Source organism: Saccopteryx leptura, chromosome 9 (assembly GCF_036850995.1).
Source record: "Saccopteryx leptura isolate mSacLep1 chromosome 9, mSacLep1_pri_phased_curated, whole genome shotgun sequence".
Lineage (NCBI taxonomy): Eukaryota > Metazoa > Chordata > Mammalia > Chiroptera > Emballonuridae > Saccopteryx > Saccopteryx leptura.
Window position 1 is genome coordinate 92819375 of NC_089511.1, and position 22225 is coordinate 92841599.

At 43.6% G+C, this 22225-nt stretch overlaps 1 protein-coding gene across 1 annotated transcript in view; it reads left to right on the forward strand.

The window, feature by feature from the left end:
• BMS1 (BMS1 ribosome biogenesis factor) overlaps nucleotides 1-16093 on the forward strand; it is a 60938-nt gene extending 44845 nt beyond the window's left edge. Inside the window, exons 20-23 of the mRNA XM_066348939.1 lie at nucleotides 312-459; nucleotides 804-979; nucleotides 14665-14826; nucleotides 15348-16093. Of these exons, the coding sequence (XP_066205036.1) occupies nucleotides 312-459; nucleotides 804-979; nucleotides 14665-14826; nucleotides 15348-15578 (717 nt within the window). The 3' untranslated portion in view covers nucleotides 15579-16093. The remainder of the gene's footprint in view (nucleotides 1-311; nucleotides 460-803; nucleotides 980-14664; nucleotides 14827-15347) is intronic.
• The last annotated feature ends 6132 nt before the right edge of the window (nucleotides 16094-22225 follow it).

The window sequence follows — 22225 nt, forward strand, 5'->3', positions numbered from 1 at the left end:
AGCCCAGCCCTGTGAAACAGCAAAGGCTATTTAGTCTCGTTCAGTCTAATATCTTTTTCATCTTCTATTCTGCAGTGATATCAGTGATGGGTATGTTAATGAGCCCAATGTAGAGTCTTAATTAATGTTATTTTGGGAAAAATAAAATCGAATTGTATTCTTTTTGACCTAGTAATTTTACTTTAGGTGGAAAAATGCATTTTGATTATCACCGTTATCACTATCAGTGATAAAATCAAGGATGTATTTGTGAACTAAGAAGTAAAGTATCTCATTTTGTGCATGTGCATTTTTTTTATATATACCTGTAGGGTATGTTTAATTCTGCCTTGGAAGTGGCCAGATTTGAAGGTGCTGTGATCCGCACTGTCAGTGGAATAAGGGGACAGATCAAGAAAGCACTCCGAGCTCCAGAGGGAGCTTTCCGGGCCAGCTTTGAGGATAAGCTGCTGATGAGTGGTAACTATCCCCTGTGGTGTGTTCAGAACAGCATGGCTGTTACTCGCCATTGGTTTCTAGCTAGTGTCGAGCTGAAGTTGTAGCTGGGTCTTTGGAAAGCTGGAGTCAGCTCCGGGCTCCCTGATCTGGAGCATCTTGGACAGTGTGCCAACTCATGCTATATCTGGAGCCATGTGGGTCACTCCCAGTGAAAGTTTTGTATGTTCAAGGGTGGTTCACTTGGTGAACTCTGCCTCCAGATATTGTGCAACCAGCTAGAGAAGTTGGGGTGAATGTTTTATCCCATAGTTTGACAGATGGATGTGAATGTTCTTCTAAAAATGTTAAATTTCTTCTCCTTCCAGATATTGTCTTCATGAGGACTTGGTATCCTGTCTCCATCCCAGCCTTTTATAACCCAGTAACATCTTTGTTGAAACTAGTTGGTGAAAAAGATACCTGGTCAGGAATGCGGACTACTGGTCAGCTCCGGCTCGCCCATCATGTCAGACTAAAACCCAACAAGGATTCTCTGTATAAGGTATAGTCATGCATGTGCTCTGAGGACAGGTCTTCCAGATGCTATGTATGTAATATTTTCTGTGCTTTGAATTTTCAGGTAGAAAGTCTAACATTAAATTTGAATGAACATGTTGTATATTCATTCATAGACTGTTTCAGAAGGAACACAGGAAAGTGGTAATAGTGGTTTTCTGTGGCTTGGAAAAGAGACTTAAACTTTTCACTGCATATTCTTTTGTACTGTTTTCCCACCATATATATATATATATTACTTTTAAAAACAATGTGCTAATTCTTATTGAAGCAATGTGGGTTTAGGGGAAGGTTTTTTTATTGATTTTAGAGACGGGAAGGGAGAGGGAAGAAAGAGAGAGGGAAAGAGAGAAAGAAACATTGATCTGTTCCACTTATTTATTCATTCATTGGTTGATTCTTTTAATTATTTTTATTTTTTTTTATTTTTTTTTTCAGAGACAGAGAGAGAGTCAGAGAGAGGGATAGACAGGGACAGACAGACAGAAACGGAGAGATGAGAAGCATCAATTATTAGTTTTTCGTTGCGTGTTGCGATATCTTAGTTGTTCATTAATTGCTTTCTCACATATGCCTTGACCGCGGGCCTTCAGCAGATTGAGTGACCCCTTGCTGAAGCCAGCAACCTCGGGTCCAAGCGGGTGAGCTTTTTGCTCAAACCAGATGAGGCCATGCTCAAGCTGGCGACCTCGGGGTCTCGAACCTGGGTCTTCAGCATCCCAGCCCGACGCTCTATCCACTGCGCCACCGCCTGGTCAGGCAAATTCATTGGTTGATTCTTGTATGTGCCTTGACCAGGGATCAAGCCCACAACTTTGTCATACTGGGATGACACTGACCACCTGAGGTACCCGGCCAGGGCTAGGTGCAAGTTTCAATAAACATGTTTTTTCTTTTGTTTTTTTTTTTTGGGGGGGGGGTGACAGAGACAGAGAAAGGAACAGAGAGGGACAGACAGACAGGAAGAGAAAGAGACGCGAAGCATCAGTCATTCACTGTGCGACCTTAGTTATTCATTAATCACTTTCTCATATGTGCCCTGACCAGGGGGACAACAGCAGAGCAAGTGACCCCTTGCTCAAGCCAGCGACCTTGGGCTTCAAGGCCATGACCTTTGGGCTCAAGCCAGTGATCATGGGGTCATGTCTGTGATCCCACGCTCAAGCCAGCGACCCTGTGCTCAAGCTGGTGAGCCCATGCTCAAGCCAGATGAGCCTGCACTTGAGCTGGTTACCTTGGGGTTTCAAACCTGGGTCCTCCGCGTCCCAGTCCAACGCTCTATCTACTACACCATCGCCTGGTTAGGTTCAATAAATGTTCTTATTGAAGTGTTAACATACCTACAGGAAAGTACACAAGTCAGAGTGTACAACTCTGATTTTTAACACACCCAAATGTGAAGAAATAGAATTACCAGCACAACAGAAGCCCACATGGAGACCTGCCCCCATAACTACCCCTCCTCTACCTTAGACAGTCACTGTCCTGACTCCTGACGTGTAAGTTAGTTCTGCCTGTTCTTGAGTTTTGTTAGACATAACATATATTTTGCCTGGCTTCTTTCAATATTGTATTAGGAAATCTGTCCATGTTCTGGTATATAGCAGACATTCATTTGTTGTTCTTGTTGAGTAGAATTCTGTTATATGAAGATGTCCGTTTTTCTACTGATGGACTTTAATTCCAGTGTGTGGCATTATGAATGCTTCCCTGAGCACACATATGTGACTTGTTCGATGTGTATGAGCACCCCTTTCTGTGGCACGGCTCCACAAGGTTAAATTAACAGCAGTGTTCTACTTCAGTGTGTGGTGCCTGTAGTATTCCCAAGTCCCACCAGGCTAGGCTCCCCTGGACAGCTCCTCAGAGTTCTGGCTGTTCAGTGTCCTTGCTGATAGTTGGCCCATGAGTGGTTTTTTATCTTAAGTCTTGGTGCCTGTCTGCATTCTCATTTTCATTTAGAGTTTGGTCTCAGAACTTTCATTATTGTCTTCACAGGTTAACAATACCTTTGAAGTAGTTGTGTGTTTTAATGCAGAATATTTGTTTTGTAATAAGATGTTAGTTCAGAATATCCGTATGCCATTCTGCTCAAGATGGAAGTTTCCCAGGCATCGCTTTTTCTTTAACAGAGTTAATAAAATTTGAGTCATGTTACATGAAGGTCTCTTAAAACACACTACACTTCATAACGTGGTGGCTTTCGTCTGGTCTGTGGTGCTTAGTCTTTTTGGAAAGGTGATTTCTTTTATCCTCAAGCATTTTAGATTCCTAAACAGAATGTTGAATATTGTGGATAATGTCTTTAAGCCTAAATTTAAGGACAGTGGAAATATTCTTTATACAGGAGATGTTGACTATGGTAAAGCTCTAGGGCACAACTCTTAACTATTTCTGAGGCAGTTAAGAATTTTGGTCATCTCAATTTAAGCACAGAATTTAAGATTATTTTAAAATTGAATGCAGAGTGCCTGCTTCTGTTGCTTAAATCTGTTTTCTCAGCTGGCCTTTCATTAGAAACAACAGAGTTAAACCTCTCAGGGAGAGTCAGGCGTGGGGCCATGGGCTCTGATTAGAGGAAGAACTGTGTCCTTGAATCCAGAGAGGCTGATGGTCAAGATGAACAGTTACATTATTCTTGTTAGTCTAGAAAAAAATCACCAGTTACTCAAAGGTAAGGCCTGAATTTTTCATTAAAAGAAACTTTGGATTCATCTGCTCTGTTGAGACTCCCATAGTCCCTGCTGTAGAAATGGACACAGTTGAATTCTTACAAGAACTGTAAATATTATTATATATATTTTGCTGTTTTGCCTAGTGCTGTGCATGCATGTCTATTAAGGCAATCCAAGTTTGATGGATAATTGAATCCTTATTTTGTTTTTTGTTTTTTTATTTATTTATTTATTTTTTTTAATTTATTAGGCTTACATGGTTTTCCAAACTGTACAGGTCTCAAGTGTACAACTCAATATAACACCAGATACACACCGCAGTGTGCGCCCCCTGCCCAGGCGGGGTCTCTCTCTGTCCTCACAGATACGCACCGCAGTGTGCGCCCCCTGCCCAGGCGGGGTCTCTCTCTGTCCTCACAGATAGGCACCGCAGTGTGCGCCCCCTGCCCAGGCGGGGTCTCTCTCTGTCCTCACAGATACGCACCGCAGTGTGCGCCCCCCGCCCAGGCGGGGTCTCTCTCTGTCCTCACAGATACACACCGTAGTGTGCGCCCCCGCCCAGGCGGGGTCTCTCTCTGTCCTCACAGATACACACCGCAGTGTGCGCCCCCCGCCCAGGCGGGGTCTCTCTCTGTCCTCACAGATACACACCGCAGTGTGCGCCCCCCGCCCAGGCGGGGTCTCTCTCTGTCCTCACAGATACACACCGCAGTGTGCGCCCCCCGCCCAGGCGGGGTCTCTCTCTGTCCTCACAGATACACACCGCAGTGTGTGCCCCCCGCCCAGGCGGGGTCTCTCTCTGTCCTCACAGATACGCACCGCAGTGTGCGCCCCCCGCCCAGGCGGGGTCTCTCTCTGTCCTCACAGATACGCACCGCAGTGTGCGCCCCCCGCCCAGGTGGGGTCTCTCTCTGTCCTCACAGATACACACCGCAGTGTGCGCCCCCCGCCCAGGCGGGGTCTCTCTCTGTCCTCACAGATACACACCGCAGTGTGCGCCCCCGCCCAGGCGGGGTCTCTCTCTGTCCTCATCTGTCCCCCCTTTGCCCTCCTCCCTCTACCCGCCCTGCCCCTTCTCTCTGTCTCTAGCTACCCTGTTGTCTCTGTCTCTGTGATATATATGTTTTTTGGTTAATCCCTTCACCCTTCATCTCTCTCTCCTCTGACAATTGTCTGTCTGTTCCCTGTGTCCATACCACAGTTTCTATTTTATTCGTTAGTTTATTGTGTTCACTAGATTCCACATATAAGTGAGATCATATGGTACTTGTATTTCTTTGCTTGGCTTATTTCACTTAGCATAATAATCTCCAGGTCCATCCACACTGTCACAAAAGATAAGATATCCTTCTTTTTTATGCCCACGCAGTATTCCATTGTGTAAATGTACCATAGTGTTTTATCCACTCATCCCTGATGGGCACTTGGTCTGTTTCCAGATCTTAGCTATGAACATGAGGGTACATGTATTCTTTCAGTTAATGTTTTGGGATTCTGAGAATATATTCCCAGAAGTGGGACTGCAGGGTCAAAAGGCAGTTCCATTTTTAATTTTTTAAGGAAACGTACTGTTTTCCACAGTGGCTGCACAAGTCTGCATTTGCAACAGTGTGCAAGGATTCCCTGTTCTCCACACCCTCCTCAGGACTTGTTTGTTGATTTGTTAATGAAAGCCATTCTAACAGGAGTGAGGTGATACCTCACTGTGGTTTTAATGTGCATTTCTCTGATGATTAGTGATGTTGAACATTTTTTCATGTGCCTACTAAGCATCTGTATATCCTCTTTGGAGAAGTGTCTATTAAGGTCTTTTGCCCATTTTTCATATTGGGTTGTTTACCTTTCTGGTGTTAAGTTTTGTACGTTCTTTATAAATTTTGTATATAAAGCCCTTATCAGATGTATCAGCAAATATGTTCTCTCATTCAGTGTGTTGTCTTTCAATTTTGTTGATGATTTCTTTTGCTGTGCGAAAACTCTTTAGTTTGATATAGTACCATTTGTTTATTTTGTCCTTTATTTCATTTGCCTAAGGAGATATGTCAGCAAAAATATGCTATAAGAGATGTCTGAGAATTTACTGCCTATTCTGAATGGTATAAGTTATTGGTCTAGTTTCTTTTTCTTTCTTTTTTTTTGCATGTACTTGGCCAGTTTTCCCAGCACCATTTATTGAAGAGACTGGCTTTACTCCACTGTATGTTCTTGCCTTGCTTGTCATTTATTACTTAATTGACCACAAGGTGTGAGTTTATTTCTGGGTTCTCTGTTCTGTTCCATTGATCTGTATGCCTGTTCTTATGCCAGTGCCAGCCTGTTTTGATTACAGTGGCCTTGTAGTATAACTTGATATCAGCAGGTGTGATACCTCCCACTTTGTTCTTCATTCTCAAGATGTCTGAGGTTACTCAGGGTTTTTGTTTTTTGTTATGTTTTGTTTTTGGTTCCATATAAATTATTGGAACATTTGTTCAGATCTGTGAAATATGCCATTGATATTTTAATAGGAATTATATTGAATCTATAGATTGCTTTGGGTAGTATAGACATTTTTTTTCCATACTTACAGTGAAGTATTTTTTTAAATTAATTTTAATGGGGTGACATTGATAAATCGGGGTACATATGTTCAGAGCAAACATCTTTAGGTTATTTTGACATTTGATTATGCTGCATTCCCATCACCCAAAGTCCAATTGTCTTCCGTCACCTTCTAGCTGGTTTTCTTTGTGCCCCTCCCCTCCCCCAATCTCCTCCCTCTCCTCCCCCCCGTAACCCCCACAATCTTGTCCATGTCTCTGAGTCTCATTTTTCTGTCCCACCTATGTATAGAATCATATAGTTCTTAGTTTATTCTGATTTACTTATTTCACTCAGTATAATGTTATCAAGGTCCATCCATGTTGTTGTAAATGATCCGATGTCATCATTTCTTATGGCTAAGTAGTATTCCATAGTATATATGTACCAAAGCTGCTTTCTTTTAAATTATTTAATTTTTTTTTTTTTTTTTTTTTTTTGTATTTTTCTGAAGTTGGAAACGGAGAGAGGCAGTCAGACAGACTCCTGCATGTGCCTGACTGGAAGCCACCCGGCATGTCCACCAGGGGGCGATGCTCTGCCCATCTGGGGCGTTGCTCTTTTGCGACCAGAGCCATTCTAGCACCTGAGGCAGAGGCATAGAGCCATCCTCAGTTCCCGGGCCAACTTTGATCCAATGGAGACTTGGCTGCGGGAGGGGAAAAGAGAGAGAGGAAGGAAAGGGGGACGGGTGGAGAAGCAGATGGGCACTTCTCCTGTGTGCCCTGACCGAAAATTGAACCCGGGACTCCTGCACGCCAGGCCAACGATCTACCACTGAGCCAACCGGCCAGGGCCTATACCAAAGCTTTTTAATCCACTCGTCCAATGACGGACACTTGGGCTGTTTCCAGATCTTTGCTATTGTGAACAATGCTGCCATAAACATGGGGGTGCATTTCTTCTTTTCAAACAGTGCTTGGTGTTCTTGGAGTATATTCCTAAAACTGGGATAGCTGGGTCAAAAGGCAGTTTGATTTTTAATTTTTTGAGGAATTTCCATACTGTTTTCCACAGAGGCTGCACCAGTCTGCATTCCCACAAGCAGTGCAGGAGAGTTCCCTTTTTCTCCACATCCTCACCAGCACTTATTCTGTGTTGTTTTGTTGATAAGCGCCATTCTGACTGGTGTGAGGTGATATCTCATTGTGGCTTTAATTTGCATTTCTCTAATGATTAGTGATGTTGAGCATTTTTTCATATGCCTATTGGCCATCTGTATGTCCTCTTTGGAGAAGTGTCCATTCATTTCTTTTGCCCATTTTTTGATTGGATTGTTTGTCTTCCTGGTATTGAGTTTTACAAGTTCTTTATAAATTTTGGTTATTAACCCCTTATCAGACGTATTGTCAAATATGTTCTCCCATTGTGTAGTTTGTCTTTTTATTCTGTTCTCATTGTCTTTAGCCGTGCAGAAGTTTTTTAGTTTGATATAATCCCATTTGTTTATCCTCTCTTTTATTTCACTTGCCCGTGGAGATAAATCAGCAAATATATTGCTGCGAGAGATGTCAGAGAGCTTACTGCCTATGTTTTCTTCTAAGATGCTTATGGTTTTACGGCTTACAGAACTATGTTGAATTAGAGTGGTGAAAAGGGGCACCCCGCCTTGTTCCTGATCTTAAGGGGATTGCTTTTAACTTTTGTCCATTGAGTATGATGTTGGCTGTGGGTTTGTCATAGATGGCCTTTCTCATGTTGAGGTATGTTCCCTGTATTCCCACTTTGCTGAGAGTTTTGATCATGAATGGGGGCTGGATTTTATCAAATGCTTTTTCTGCATCTATTGAAATTATCATGTGGTTTTTCTTCTTCTTTTGTGTATGTGATGAATCACATTGATTGATTTGCAAATATTGTACCAGCCTTGCCCCCCAAGAATAAATCCCACTTGATCATGGTGAATGATTTTTTTCATATATTGCTGGATCCAGTTTGCTAATATTTTGTTGAGGATTTTTGCATCTAAATTCATCAGGGATATTGGCCTATACTTTTCTTTCTTTGTATTGTCTTTGCCTGGTTTTGGAATCAGAATTATGCTTGCCTCATAAAAGGAGCTTGGAAGTCTACCTTCCTCTTGAATTTTTTGAAATAGCTTGAGAAGTATAGGAGTTAGTTCTTCTTTGAATATTTGGTAGAATTCAGTTGTGAAGCCATCAGGCCCAGGACTTTTCTTTGTTGGGAGTTTTTTGATAACTGTTTCAATCTCATTTGTTGTAATTGGTCTGTTTAGGTTTTATGATTCTTCCAGATTAATTTTTGGAAGATTTTATGTTTCAAGGAATTTGTCCATTTCATCTAAATTGTCTAGTTTTTTGGCATAAGTTCTTCATAGTATTTTCTTACAATCTTCTGTAGTTCTGTTGTGTCCGTTGTTATTTCTCCACTGTCATTTTAAATTTTATTTATTTGAGTCCTGTCTCTTTTTTCTTGATAAGTCTGGTTAAAGGTTCATCGATCTTGTTTACCTTTTCAAAGAACCAGCTCCTGGTTTCATTTATCCTCTGTATTGTCTCTTTAGCCTCTATGTCATTTATTTCTGCTCTGATCTTAATTATTTCCTTCCTTCTACTACCTCTGGGCTTTACTTGCTGTTCTTTTTCTAGTTCTTTTAGATGCAGGGTCAAGTTGTTTATTTGAGCTTTTTCTAGCTTCTTGAGGTATGCCTGTAATGCTATGAACTTTCCTCTCAGGACTGCTTTTGCTGTGTCCCAATAATTTTGAGTTGATGTATGTTCGTTATCATTCTTTTCTAGGAATTTTTAAATTTCTTCTTTGATCTAATTGTTAACCCATTCGTTATTTAATAACATGCTATTTAGTTTCCAGGTGTTTGAGTATTTTTCAGTTTTTCTGTTGTAGTTGATTTCTAGTTTCAGGCCATTTGATCAGCGAAAGTGCTTGATATGATTTCAGTCTTAAATTTGTTGAGACCGCTTTTGTGCCCTAACATGTGGTCTAATCTAGAGAATGTACCATGAGCACTTGAAAATATACATTGAAAAGAATGTATATTCTGCTGCTTTAGGGTGAAAGGCTCTGAAGATATTTATTTATTTATTTATTTATTTTTGTATTTTTCTGAAGCTGGAAATGGGGAGAGACAGTCAGACAGACTCCCGCATGCGCCCGACCGGGATCCACCTGACACGCCCACCAGGGGCGACGCTCTGCCCATCAGGGGGCGTCGCTCTGCCACGACCAGAGCCACTCTAGCGCCTGGGGCAGCGGCCAAGGAGCCATCCCCAGCGCCCAGGCCATCTTTGCTCCAATGGAGCCTTGGCTGCAGGAGGGGAAGAGAGAGAGAGGAAGGAGGGGGGTGGAGAAGCAAATAGGCGCTTCTCCTATGTGCCCTGGCTGGGAATCGAACCCGGGTCCCCCGCACGCTAGGCCGACGCTCTACCGCTGAGCCAACCGGCTAGGGCCTGAAGATATTTATTAAATGAAGTTTATCTTGTATGTCCTTTAAGTCTGCTGTTTCTTTGTTAATTTTTTTCTTGAGGATCTATCTAGTGATGTTAGTGGGGTTTTGAAATCCTCTGCTATTATAGTATTGCTGTTGATCTTGCCCTTTAAATCCATCAAAGTCTGCTTTATATATTTAGGTGCTCCTATATTATTTGTGTAGATATTTATAATGGTTCTATCTTCCTGTTGGATTGCTCCCTTTATCATTATGTAGTGACCTTCTTTATCTCTTACTATAGCCTTTGTTTTAAAGTCCATTTTGTCTGATATAAGTATTGCTACCCCAGCTTTTTTTCATTTCCATTTGCGTGAAATATTTTTTTCCATCCTTTTGCCTTTAATTTATGTGCATCTTTTGTTTTTAAGGTGTGTCTCTTGTAGACAGCATATATATGGGTCCTGTTTTTTTTATCCACACAGCTACCCTATGTCTTTTGATCGGATCATTTAATCCATTTACATTTAAGGTTATTATTGATAGGTAGTTGTTTATTGCCATTTTATTCTTTCAAACTGTATTCCTCTTTTGCTATTTTCTTTTTCTCCTTTGGTCTGTTTACAACAGGCCCCTTAGCATTTCTTGCAGCATTGGTTTGGTTGTAATGAATTCCTTGAGTTTCTTTTGACTGGAAAGCTTTTTATTTCTCCATCAATTTTAAACGATAGCCATGCTGGATAAAGTAGTCTTGGTTGTAGGCTCTTGTTCTGCATTACTTTGAATATTTCTTGCCATTCCCTTCTGGCCTCAAGTGTTTCTGTTGAGAAGTCGGAAGTCATTCTTATGGGGGTTCCTTTGTAGGTGATAGTCTTTTTTTCTGTAGCAGCTTTTAATATTTTCTCTTTATCACTTTGCTTTGGTATTTTAATTATGATGTGTCTTGGTGTAGATTTTTTTGGGTTTCTCTTTAATGGAGTTTTCTGTGCTTCTTGAACTTGTGAGACATTTTCCTGCTTTAATTGAGGGAAGTTTTCAGCTATGATATGTTTGAACAATGTCTCTATCCCTTGTTCTTTCTCTTCTTCAGGAACCCCTATGATGTGGATGTTATTTCTCTTCATGTCGTCACAGAACTGTCTTAGAGTTTCCTCAGACTTTTTGAGTCTTTTTTTTTCTGCTCTGCTTCCGTGCCTTCATTTATCTTGTCCTCTAACTCACTGATTCGATTCTCAGCTTCATCCATTCTGCTTTTAATTACTTCCATTGTGTTCTTCATTTCTGATATTGTATTTGTCATTTCTGACTGATTCTTTTTTATTATTTCAATGTCCTTTTTTATATTTGCTATCTGTTTACTTAGGTGTTTGTAATGACCATCTATTGTTGTTCTAAGATCTTTGAGCATCCTAACAATCGTTATTTTAAACTCTGCATCTGGTAATTTGGTTATATCTGACTCATTCAGGTCCTTTTCTGGGGCTTTCTCTTGATTCATTTGCATTGCATTTCTCTTCCTTCTCATTTTGTCTCTGTAAAATAAGGTTTTGGCCACTGGAGTCCACTGGGTGTGACCTCTGTGTTCCCTAGGTGTGGTCTGTCTGCAGGCACACCACCCCCTCTGCTGTTGCTGCCTAGGGTGTTCGGGTATGGGCTTGCCGGTGCCTGCTCACTGGGGCTGTTGCTGTGGTTTCCACCTGTCCTTCACTGGAGTGGCTGTGATCACGTACTCAGGTGTATAAGCCTTGGTGGCCTTGTCCTTCGTCCCGCCTCTTCGGGTGGTGTTATGCTCGACCCTGTGGGCAGGGGTGAGCACCTTTGCTCAGCTGCGGGTCTCTTCCTGATTTCGGGCTTTCGCCCCGCCCTTGCAGGAGGAGCCCACTCATGGGAGGGCTGCAAACCTTGGCTCCACAGGCCGGTCGGGACTCTGCTTGTTTTGGGCTTTTGGCTCCACCCCCGCGGGAGGAGCCGGCTCCCAAGTCAGGCCACAAGCCTTGGTTCCGTGGCCTGGGCAAGGCTGCGCTCCTGCGCCCTTGCTCAAGGGCGGGTCTCAGCCCCTTCTGGGGCTCCCGCCCTTCCCCCGCAGGCTGGATTGCAGCAGCCCGCATTTGGGCTTGACCACTTTTGCACGTCCCCTCTTCCCCAGCCGGGCAAGACTGAGCTCACACTTGGGCCTCAGTAGTAGCCAGGTGGCTTCTGCCCTTGCAGACAGAACTGCTACCCGCCCTTGGGCAAGCCCTCAGCCGTGTGGGTGGGGACGCTGCAGCTCAGACCCTGACACTCACTACTGTAGTCCCGAAAGCCCCCTCCTTCTAAGTGACTCGGCTCTGAGTGCCACGGGAGAGCTTGTTTGGCTGGGGTCCTGCTTTCCTTTGCTGGTATTGCTGTTTCCAGGGGAAATATTCACTTCAGATTTGGGGAGTGACTCATCCCAGGGGTTAGGGTGGCTGTCTCTCAAAGTGTTTCTCCTTGTGCCTCCTAGATTACACTCTCTTCCTGCTACTCCGGTCCTCTCTTCTCTCCCTGTCCCCGGAGCCCTGGGTGAATGGTTGTGTGAGAGGTTTTCTGCGTGGTCCCTTTAAGAAGAATCCTGGGTCTGAGAAATCAGTGTCTTTCTCACAAATAGTATCCTGACTTGTTTCCAGCTAAATACTGTCCATACCCCTCTTCTAGGTTCTGGGGCTGCAGGCTGGGGCTTTGTTCCTGGGATTCAGGACTGCCATTCGCTCTGGGGAGCTGGGCAGCCCTTTCTGCATTTCCGCTTTTCCTACCAGTCTCAGTGTGGCTTCTTCAGTGTTCCTTGGTTGAAGAGTCCTCTTAGTTTAGTCCAAAGTTGGTTTTTCCAGATGATAGTTCTTAAAATTAGTTTGTAATCCACTTTGGTTCTGGGAGGTGGAAGTTGGTATGTCCGCCTAATCCATCGCCATCTTGTCTCTCCACCAGTATGGACATATTAATGATGTTAATTCTTCCTGTCCGTGATCGTGGTATATGCTTCTACTTGTTTGTATCTACCTCAGTTTATTTTTCCAATGTGTTATAATTATCCCAATATAGGTCTTTTACCTCCTTGATTAAATTTATTCCTAGGTACTTTATATTTTTTGTTGCAGTAGTAAATTGAATTGTTGCCTTTGTTTTTCTTTCTTTTTTCTTTTTTTTAATTTAGTGAGAGGAGGGGAGGCAGAAACAGACTCCCGCTTGCACCATACTGGGGATCCACCCGGCATGCCCACCAGGGGGTGATGCTCTGCCCATCTGGGCTGTCGCTCCATTGCAACCGGAGTAATTTTTTAGTGCCTCAAATGGAGGCCATGGGGCCATCCTCAGCGCCTGGGACCAATTCACTCTAATCAAGCCATGGCTATGGAGAGGAGGAGAAGAGAGAGAGAAGCAAGGGGGTGAGGGTGGAGAAGCAGATGGGTGCTTCTCCTTTGGCTCAATTTCTTTTATTGTAATTGTTCTGCTCAGGTTTTCTGAATCTTTCAGATTCAATTTTGGAAGATTATATGTTCCTAGGAATTTATCCATTTCGCCTAGGTTGTCCAATTTGTTGGCAAATAGATTTTCAGAGGATTTTCTTACACTCCTTTGTATTTCTTTTTTTTTTATGTTTTTCTTTTTTTGACAGAAAGAGAATCAGAGTGAGGGATAGATAGGGACAAACAGACAGGAAGGGGGAGAGATGAGAAGCATCTATTCTTCATTATAGCACCTTAGTTGTTCATCAGTTGCTTTCTCATATGTGCCTTGACCAGGGGCTACAGCGAATGAGTGACCCCTTGCTCAAGCCAGTGACCTTGGGCTCAAGCCAGCAACCATGGATCATGTCTGATCTCACGCTCAAGCCAGCAACCCCATGCTCAAGTCGGATGAGCCTGCACTCAAGCCGGCAACCTTGGGGTTTTAAATCTGGGTCTTCTGCGTCCTAGTGCGACGCTCTGTCTGCTGCTCATCACCTGGTCAGGCTCCTTTGTATTTCTGTGATGTCAGTTGTTACTTCTGTTTTATTTCTAATTTTATTTATTTGGGTCCACCCTCTTATTTTCTTGATGAGTATGGTTAAAAATTTGTCAATCTTATTTACCTTTTCAAAGAACCAGCCATGCTTTTTTTACCTAGGTCCCACCAACAGTCCTCCTTTGGGGTTGGTGCCCACAAGTCTTATAGAAGGGGAGCTGGGACCTCTACCCCTTCCCAGGGTAGCGGGGGCTGTGCTCGCAGGGAGATAGTGGTTGCACCCCTGCGATGCAGCCACACACCCAGCTCCCACCCATATGGTTCCTGGGAAAAAGCTTCTCTGGGGATAGGTGTGCACGAGAGGGTGAGAGGCTGGCCGTCTTTCCAAAGCCCTAGTTTAATCAGTGTCTGCACCTCCAGCAGTGGCTTCCCCGGAAAAGGGGCAGTGCAACAGGCACTGCTAGGACTGAGCCAGCCGAGCGACCCCAGTGGCGTTGGGATGGGCTGTGCACTCCGCTGGCTGGTCCTAGGGTCATAGGAGTGCCAGTACTGGAAAGGTGCACCTGGGTCTCTGATTCTCAGCACCAGATGCTATGCAGATTCCTCTTCCCATCGGTTATTCTGGGTTGAGGATCCCCGCGTGGGGTAGAGACCCCACACTCCTATGGGGAGGGGGCTCCATGCCTGTGATATCCCTCTGGCTTCTAAGCTGCTGCACATGTGTGCAGGCGTTGGGAAGGACAGCTCTCACCCTTCTTACCAGTCTCTAGCTTTTTGTGTAAGTCAGCTAGCTGTCAATTGGTTATTCAGGTTGATTGCTTTATATTTTAGCTGTAAATTTGGTTTGGGGCTGGGAGCTTGTGAGTGTAGCATTCAGGTACTCTTCAGCCGTCTTGGAATCCCCTGAATCCTTATTTCTGATAGACAGCAGATTTTGGTGTTACTGATCTTGTGGAAAAAGTCAGCAATCCACTAAGAAGATTTTATGCAAATTTTAAATGCATGTAGATCATAATTTAAATGTTACAGTCTTTTTTTTGTTTCTTTCAGCTGATTGTGAGGCAAAAGAAGCATTTTAATTCACTGCATATTCCGAAAGCCTTGCAGAAGGCCCTGCCCTTTAAGAACAAGCCTAAGACCCAAGCAAAGTCAAGCAAGGTGCCAAAGGACAGGCTGAGACCAGCTATCATACGGGAGCCTCACGAAAGGAAGGTACTGTTAATAGGCGGCTTCCTGCATGTTGCTTTTAGATGTGAAAATAATGCTTTCAGTAGAACGCTTGGCATTTCTGCTGTATTCTCATTTCTCATCAGGACAGGGTAAGGGCCAGACATATTTGAGGCACTGGAACTGGAAGTTAGAGGAAGGGCTGGAGTCCCGTCCCCTTCTGTTTAGCTATGCTCTGTCTAGCCCATTTTCATCGGGAGCAGTGGGCACACAGATGGCTGATCACACTGTCTTAATTGGTTGCACATAGTATCTAAGAGTGATTAACAAAGTAGTTTTATGGTAAAGGCCATTAAATATTTTGCTAAGTAAATAGGCTCCGATTTTTATCTTCATGCAAATTATAATTTCCTAGTTCAGGATAAATTTTCACTAGGTTAATATTCATTTGTATCATGAATTGATTCTAGTTTTGATAAGTCAGCTAGGTGCTTAGACCCCGTGACATGCAGAAGGAGAGCGTGCTGTAACTCTGAGAACATTCTGATTGGGCTTGTCCTTGTCAGGTCCTTGCGCTGCTGGATGCTCTGAGCACCGTACATTGTCAGAAGGTGAAGAAGGCCAAGGAGCAGCGGCATCTGCTCAATAAAGAACACTTCAAAGTGAAGCGGAAGGAGGAAGAAGAGAAACTGAAGCGACAGAAAGATCTCAGGAAAAAGCTCTTTCGAATTCAGGGTCAAAAAGAAAGAAGAAATCAGAAGTCCAGCCTGAAGGGGCCTGAGGAGCCAATGAAGTGAGCTTCAGACAGACAGACTGTCATGCGGGTCAGCAGGGCTGGTGGTTTCAAATGCTGAAGGACTCATCTGTGATAGGCCAGTCCTGCAGCCCAGGAATTCGTCACCCAGACTATGCCTTTGATAAGAGGGGTGTAAATCTGCTGAGAGGACAGACACCTCTTTATTTTCAGCGTCCAGGTTATATCAAGATGTAAAATGATGTAATTTTTGGTTTTGTAGATTTCCTCAAATTTCATTTTCTTTTTTTTAAGATTTTATTTATTGATTTTACAGAGAGGGGAAATGGAGGGAGTGAGAAGCATCAACTCACAGTTGCTTCACTTTAGTTGTTCATTACTTGCTTCTCGCATGTGCCTTGACCAGGGGCTCTAGCCCAGGGTTTCAGTCCAGCAGCCTCCGTGTTCCAGGTTGATACTTTATCCACTGTGCTACTGCAGGCCAGGCTCAAATTTCTGTTACCTATCTCAGTTTAATTTTTTTGTTCTAAAAAATGTCATTAAAATATGTTTCTGTTAGTTTTGGCTTAGTGGTTTTCATTAGCTTGATAATTGTGGTAATTACTTATTCTGCCATCTTCATGATGAGTCTTCCAGAGGGGAGAAAGGTTTGCTGGGAGCCTCAGCCTTGGAGAAGGGTGCATGGCACAGCACACAGTAGGTCTCCTGCAGGCTGCCTGATTGCAGTCACGCAGCAGCCCAGCTACAGGTTGAGAAGTGCAGCGTCGTCAGTGCAGCTCGAGTTAAGAGACTTGTAAAAATGTAACACAGTGCTGCTTTCCTACAGATTGTGAGAAATATTTTCACAAGAATATGCTATTTATGGTACCATATTATTTTTCTTTGTTCTTTTAAAACATTATTTTTTCTTAGCTCTAATTTCTTACATAATAAAAGTTGATAGCTGCAATAGACATGAAGAAAAGCTCTGAGGACCTCTATCATTGGTAAGGATTTAAAGGTCTTGAGATCCAAGTGCCTGGGACCCACTGCCCTGAGTACTCCCTCGTGAGGTGACGACCTGTGCTGCTTACCACCAGGTACCCAGAGCCTAACTGTGGGTGTCAGACACCTCCAGGTGGGCTGTAAATAGGATGAAGTCACGCACACCTGCTCTGTCACTGAGGGTGCCTCCAGTGTCTTTTCCCTGTGAGGGTCTGCAGCCGGCAGCCATGGCACAGAGAAGCAGCCGGCAGCCATTGGGTTTCCTGTCCCCGTGCCTTGCAAGCACACCTCGCCTGCCCAGGGCCCCAGGTGCGTTGGGTGGCCGCAGGGAGGACTCGGTGTGATGACTATAAGGTTAGTAGAGGAGCTGCGGTCCAGGTGCAGCTCTTCAGATCGTCTCAAGTGTCCCTCCCCTCAAGTAATCCTCACTGAAGAGAGGACAGACGCCAGCTGTAGTTCGCAGAGCTGGCCGCACATGCAGAGTGCCAGCTGCCCACCACTTCCTTGTGCCCGGGCAGCCAGGCCCCAGCGGGAGGCCTGTGGGACTCAGCCTTCCCTTCTCCCCGCGGCTCTCTGTGTGCCACCTGGTGGAAGCACAGTGTGGTCACAGCGACGGAGGAGGAAACGGGCGAAATGCATTTTCATATTTTTATATCTAAAGTATTATTGCAACATAGAACTGATATAAAAAACCATTAATGAGATATTTGATATCCCTGTTTTTTGTCAGGCCTTTGAATTTGGTATGTATTTTATAGCACTTCATATGCTAACTTGTGGAAGGTAATTGATCTGTATTAATATTTTGTAAGATTTTCAGTTGAAAAAGTAAGATTCACATAGCCCTAGCTATTTCAAATAGTACTAGTTTTTAAATTAAAATAGAAATTAATGAAAATTAAATGTCCAGTTCCCCAGCAGCAGTTGCACATTGCAATTTCTTGGTGGCCTGTGTGGCCAGTGGTTGTATTGAGGACGGTATGTTTGTAGACATAGTGTAGGTTAGGGAAGGGTACCTTAAAGGAAGCAAGTGACCTTTGACCCATGACCCAAAGAAGCAGGTTAATTTGGCCAAGGGTAGGGGTTAAGCAAGGGGAGGACCACAGTGTGTGAGGCTGCAGCAATGTCAGCACCAAGGGACTGTGGCACTGACCAGTGTGGTTGGAGCCAGGACAGGCAGAGCATTGCAGGGAGCTAGGGGAGGATATGGGGAGGCTGGAGTTATGAGGCTGATTAAGATGCGGTCTTTATCCCGAGATAGTGGGAAGGCCTTAGAGCAGTGGTCCCCAACCTTTTTTGGGCCACAGACCAGTTTAATGTCAGAAAATATTTTCACGGACTGGCCTTTAGGGTGGGACGGATAAATGTATCACATGACCAAGACAAGCGTCAAGAGTGAGTCTTAGATGGATGTAACAGAGGGAATCTGGTTATTTTTTTTAAAAAAAAACATCATTCAGACTTAAATATAAATAAAACGGAAATAATGTAAGTTATTTATTCTTTCTCTGCGGACCGGTACCAAATAGCCCACAGACCGTTACCAGTCTGCGGCCCGGGGGTTTGGGACCACTGCCTTAGAGGACACTTAGCCGGGACACATTGGTCAGCTTAGCATTTTTGAAAAATTCCCTTGTTTGGAGCAGGTCCAGGCATAAAGTCCTAGGCGAAGGCTAATACAGGAGTGTGATGGGTGGGGATGGGGTGCAAAGAGGCAGAAGTGGTGGGTGTGAGGGCTTTAGGGGGTAACTGGGAGTATGTTAGATCTGGGGGTTGTGAGGAACAAAGGGTTTTCAGAGAAAACCCCTGGCCTCCCAGGTGTCTGCGCTGCTCTGAGCTGGCTGCACTGCTAGGTAAAGTGTGGGATGGGCCTGTGGAGACATCAGTGGACATGGTTAGGAAACTGTGTAAAGCTCAGGTTGATACGCTATCTGGGCTTAAAATGCACTTCTGACATCAATACCTCCCCAGAAGTGGGTGAAGCCATCTAAGGAGGTTCAGGATGGAACACAGGTGGTTCTCAGTGTAGCGTTCTTTTCTTTAGTTCCATGTCTTCACATACCAGAGTGAGCCCCTGCGTGCAGCCCAGTGCCCCAGGAGCCCAAGTGATTCTGAGGTTCACTTGACTGAAAGCTGAGCAAGTCCAGCTTCTAAGCAAGGCTGTGTATAGAAGCCAGACCTGTGAGCCGCACCAACCCAGATGGAAGCCTGTCTTTCTGATATCCCAAACTGCATAGTAACACACAGAGGATGATCCCGGTGCTAGGGTGCCATGAGGGTATGGTCAGGGGACTCCAGGCTCTGCTACTCACTGGGCAACTTCCTGAGTATCTTTTTTTTTTTTTTTTAATACAGAGAGCGATAGGTACAGACAGATAGGAACGGAGAGATGAGAAGTATCAATCATCAGTTTTTCGTTGCGACACCTTAGTTCATTGATTGCTTTCTCATATGTGCCTTGACTGCAGGCCTTCAGCAAACCAAGTGACCCCTTGCTCAAGCCAGCGACCTTGGGTCCAAGCTGGTGAGCTTTGCTCAAACCAGATGAGCCTGTGCTCAAGCAGGCGACCTCGGGGTCTCAAACCTGGATCCTCCGCATCCCAGTCCAACGCTCTATCCACTGCGCTGCCGCCTGGTCAGGCTTCCTGAGTATCTCTTAAGTTTCGAGTTTCTTGTCTGTGAGTTGGGGATAATAAATTGATCTTGCAGGTTGTGAGGATTTAATGAGACTACGTGCAGAGTGACTGGTACAGAAGTTTGTGTTTTTTATTTCCCCTTTTGTCTCATTTTAAAGAGATGTATGAATTTTAACACAATACGGATTCACGTAGCCACCACCACAGTCAAGATATTAAACAGTCCCGTCTCTGAAGTTCTCCGTCATTCTGTCTCCCAGCACTCTGCCTCCTCCAGCCTCTGCTCACTACTATGTGTTTCATCACTACAGATTTGTAAGAATGTCATGGAACTGGAGCTACACAGTGTGTAATCTTTGTAATTGGCTCCTTTCTTGAGCATGATGCCTTTTGTTCTGTGTATCAAAGGTGTATCCCTTTGATTACTAAGCAGTACCCACATGTACAAATAGACCACAGTTGATCACTCATCCATCAGTGAAAGATATGATGTTTTCCAGTTTTGGCCATTATAACTATAGCTTCTGTAAAGATTTGTGTAGAGAAGTTCTCATTACTCCAGGATGAATACCCAGTTGTATGTAGGACCGCTGAATCCTGTGGTTTCATGGAACCATCAAACTTCAGTGTGGCTGTAGATTTCACATTCCCCCAGCAGTGTCGGCGAATTCCAGTGCTCTGCCTCTTCCCCAATACTTGGTGTTGTCAGGGACACTAGACCCTCCCACAAAGTCAAACATCTGCATATAACTTGATTCCCCCAAAACTTAACTACCAATAGCCTTACTAAAATAAACAGTTGATTAGCACATATTTTGTATGTTATATGTAGTATTTACTGTATTCTTATGATAAAGTAAGCTAGAGAATAGAAAATGTTATTAAGAAAACATAAGGAAGAGAAAAAAACCATTTACAGTATTTAAAAAAATCCACATGTAAGCAGACCTGCACAGTTCAAACCCGTGATGTTTAAGAGTCAACTGTACTTTTAATCTTAGCCATTCTAGTGGGTATGTAGTGTTATCTCTTTGTGGCTTTAATTTGCATTTTCCTAATGGCCAGTAAATAATATTGTGCATTTTTTCACATGCTTACTTGTCTTTCATGTACAGTGGCCCCCTCTTTTGTGAAGTTTATGGTAAACCTTTTTTTTTTGTTTTCTGAAGTTCAAAACAGGGAGGCAGTCAGACAGACTCCCGCATGAGCCCGACCGAGATCCACCCGGCATGCCTACCAGGGGGCGATGCTCTGCCCATCTTGGGTGTCACTCCATTGCAACCAGAGCCATTCTAGTGCCTGAGGCAGAGGCCACAGAGCCATCCTCAGCGCCCGGGCCAACTTTTGCTCCAATGGAGCCTTGGCTGCGGGAGGGGAAGAGAGAGACAGAGAGGAAGGAGAGGGGGAGGGGTGGAGAAGCAGATGGGCGCTTCTCCTGTGTGCCCTGGCTGGGAATCGAACCCGGGACTCCTTCACGCCAGGCTGATGCTCTACCACTGAGTAGGTAAACCTTTTGCCTACTTTTTTATTTGGATTGTTTTATTCTTGATTTTGAGAGATCTTTATGTATTTTGAAATAAGTTCTTTCAGATACGTGATTTGCAAATATTTTATTCTAGTTAATAGTCTTTTTATTCTTTTAACAGTGTTTTATGCAAAAACTTTAATGCTAAGTCTTATTATTTTTTATACATTTTATACATTTGATGTCATGTCTAATAATTCTTTCCTGAACTCTGGGTCATGAAAATTTTCAATGTTTTCTTCCAAAAGCTTTATACCTTATGATTTTCATTTTGAATAACATAATAACATTATGAATTTCATTTTAAATATAAGGTGTGAGATTTAGGTTGGGGTTCTTTTAAAAAAAAAACTTATAGACAGCAAATTGTTCAAATACCACTTGTACATGTCTTGCTAGATTTGTGCCTAAGTTTTTAATAATTTTGGAGCCATTGCAAATGATACTAATTATGTAAATTACGGTTTCAAATTGTTCACTGCTAGTTTTCAGAAAAGTGATTGATTTTTGTGTGTTGAACTTATATTCTACAATCTTGCTAGACTCATTAGTTTTAGGTCTTTATTTGTTCAGATTCCTTCAGATTTTATACACAGACTGTCTTGTCTGCAAATAGGGACAGTTTTTATATCATTCTAACTGCATGCCTTTTTTTCTTGATTTATTACACTGGCTAGAAATTCTATATAATGTGGAATTGGAGTGGTGAATAGGGGCATCCTTGCTTTGTTCTCAATTTTTGTAGGTGTTCCCTATTAGTTTGAGGGAGTTCCTTTCTGTGATTAGTTAGCTGGAAATTTTTTATTATGAATGAGTGTTGAATTTTGCCAAATGCTTTTTCTGTATCAATTTGTATAATATGGTTTTTCATTTTTAGGCTATTCTTAGATAAGAAACCACCATTGCGCTTGGGTTGTGGTATGTTACTCTTTTGATATCTTACTAGATTTGATGCACTGATGTTTTGTTGAAGATTTTTTAATCTGTATTTATATCTTTGATAGGTACAGGGCTATTCAGACAATCTGTCTTATCTTAGATTTTTTTTTTTTCTCATTTTTCTGAAGCTGGAAATGGGGAGGCAGTCAGACAGACTCCCGCATGCACCCAACCGGGATCCACCCGGCATGCCCACCAGGGGGCGATGCTCTGCCCCTCTGGGGCGACGCTCTGTTGCATCCAGAGCCATTCTAGCGCCTGAGGCAGAGGCCACAGAGCCATCCCCAGCGCCCAGGCCATCTTTGCTCCAATGGAGCCTTGGCTGCAGGAGGGGAAGAGAGAGACAGAGAGGAAGGAGAGGGGGAGGGGTGGAGAAGCAGATGGGCGCTTCTCCTGTGTGCCCTGGCCGGGAATCGAACCCTGGACTCCTGCACGCCAGGCCGACGCTCTACCGCTGAGCCAACTGGCCAGGGCTAGAATTTTTATAGATCGTTAAATAGAATTGATTTCATCTAAGGTGTCAAATTTAGGGGCATAGAATTCATTTTAGGATTTCTTTATAAGTCTTTTATTATTTTGGGGAGTCTGTAGTGATATTGCCTCTTT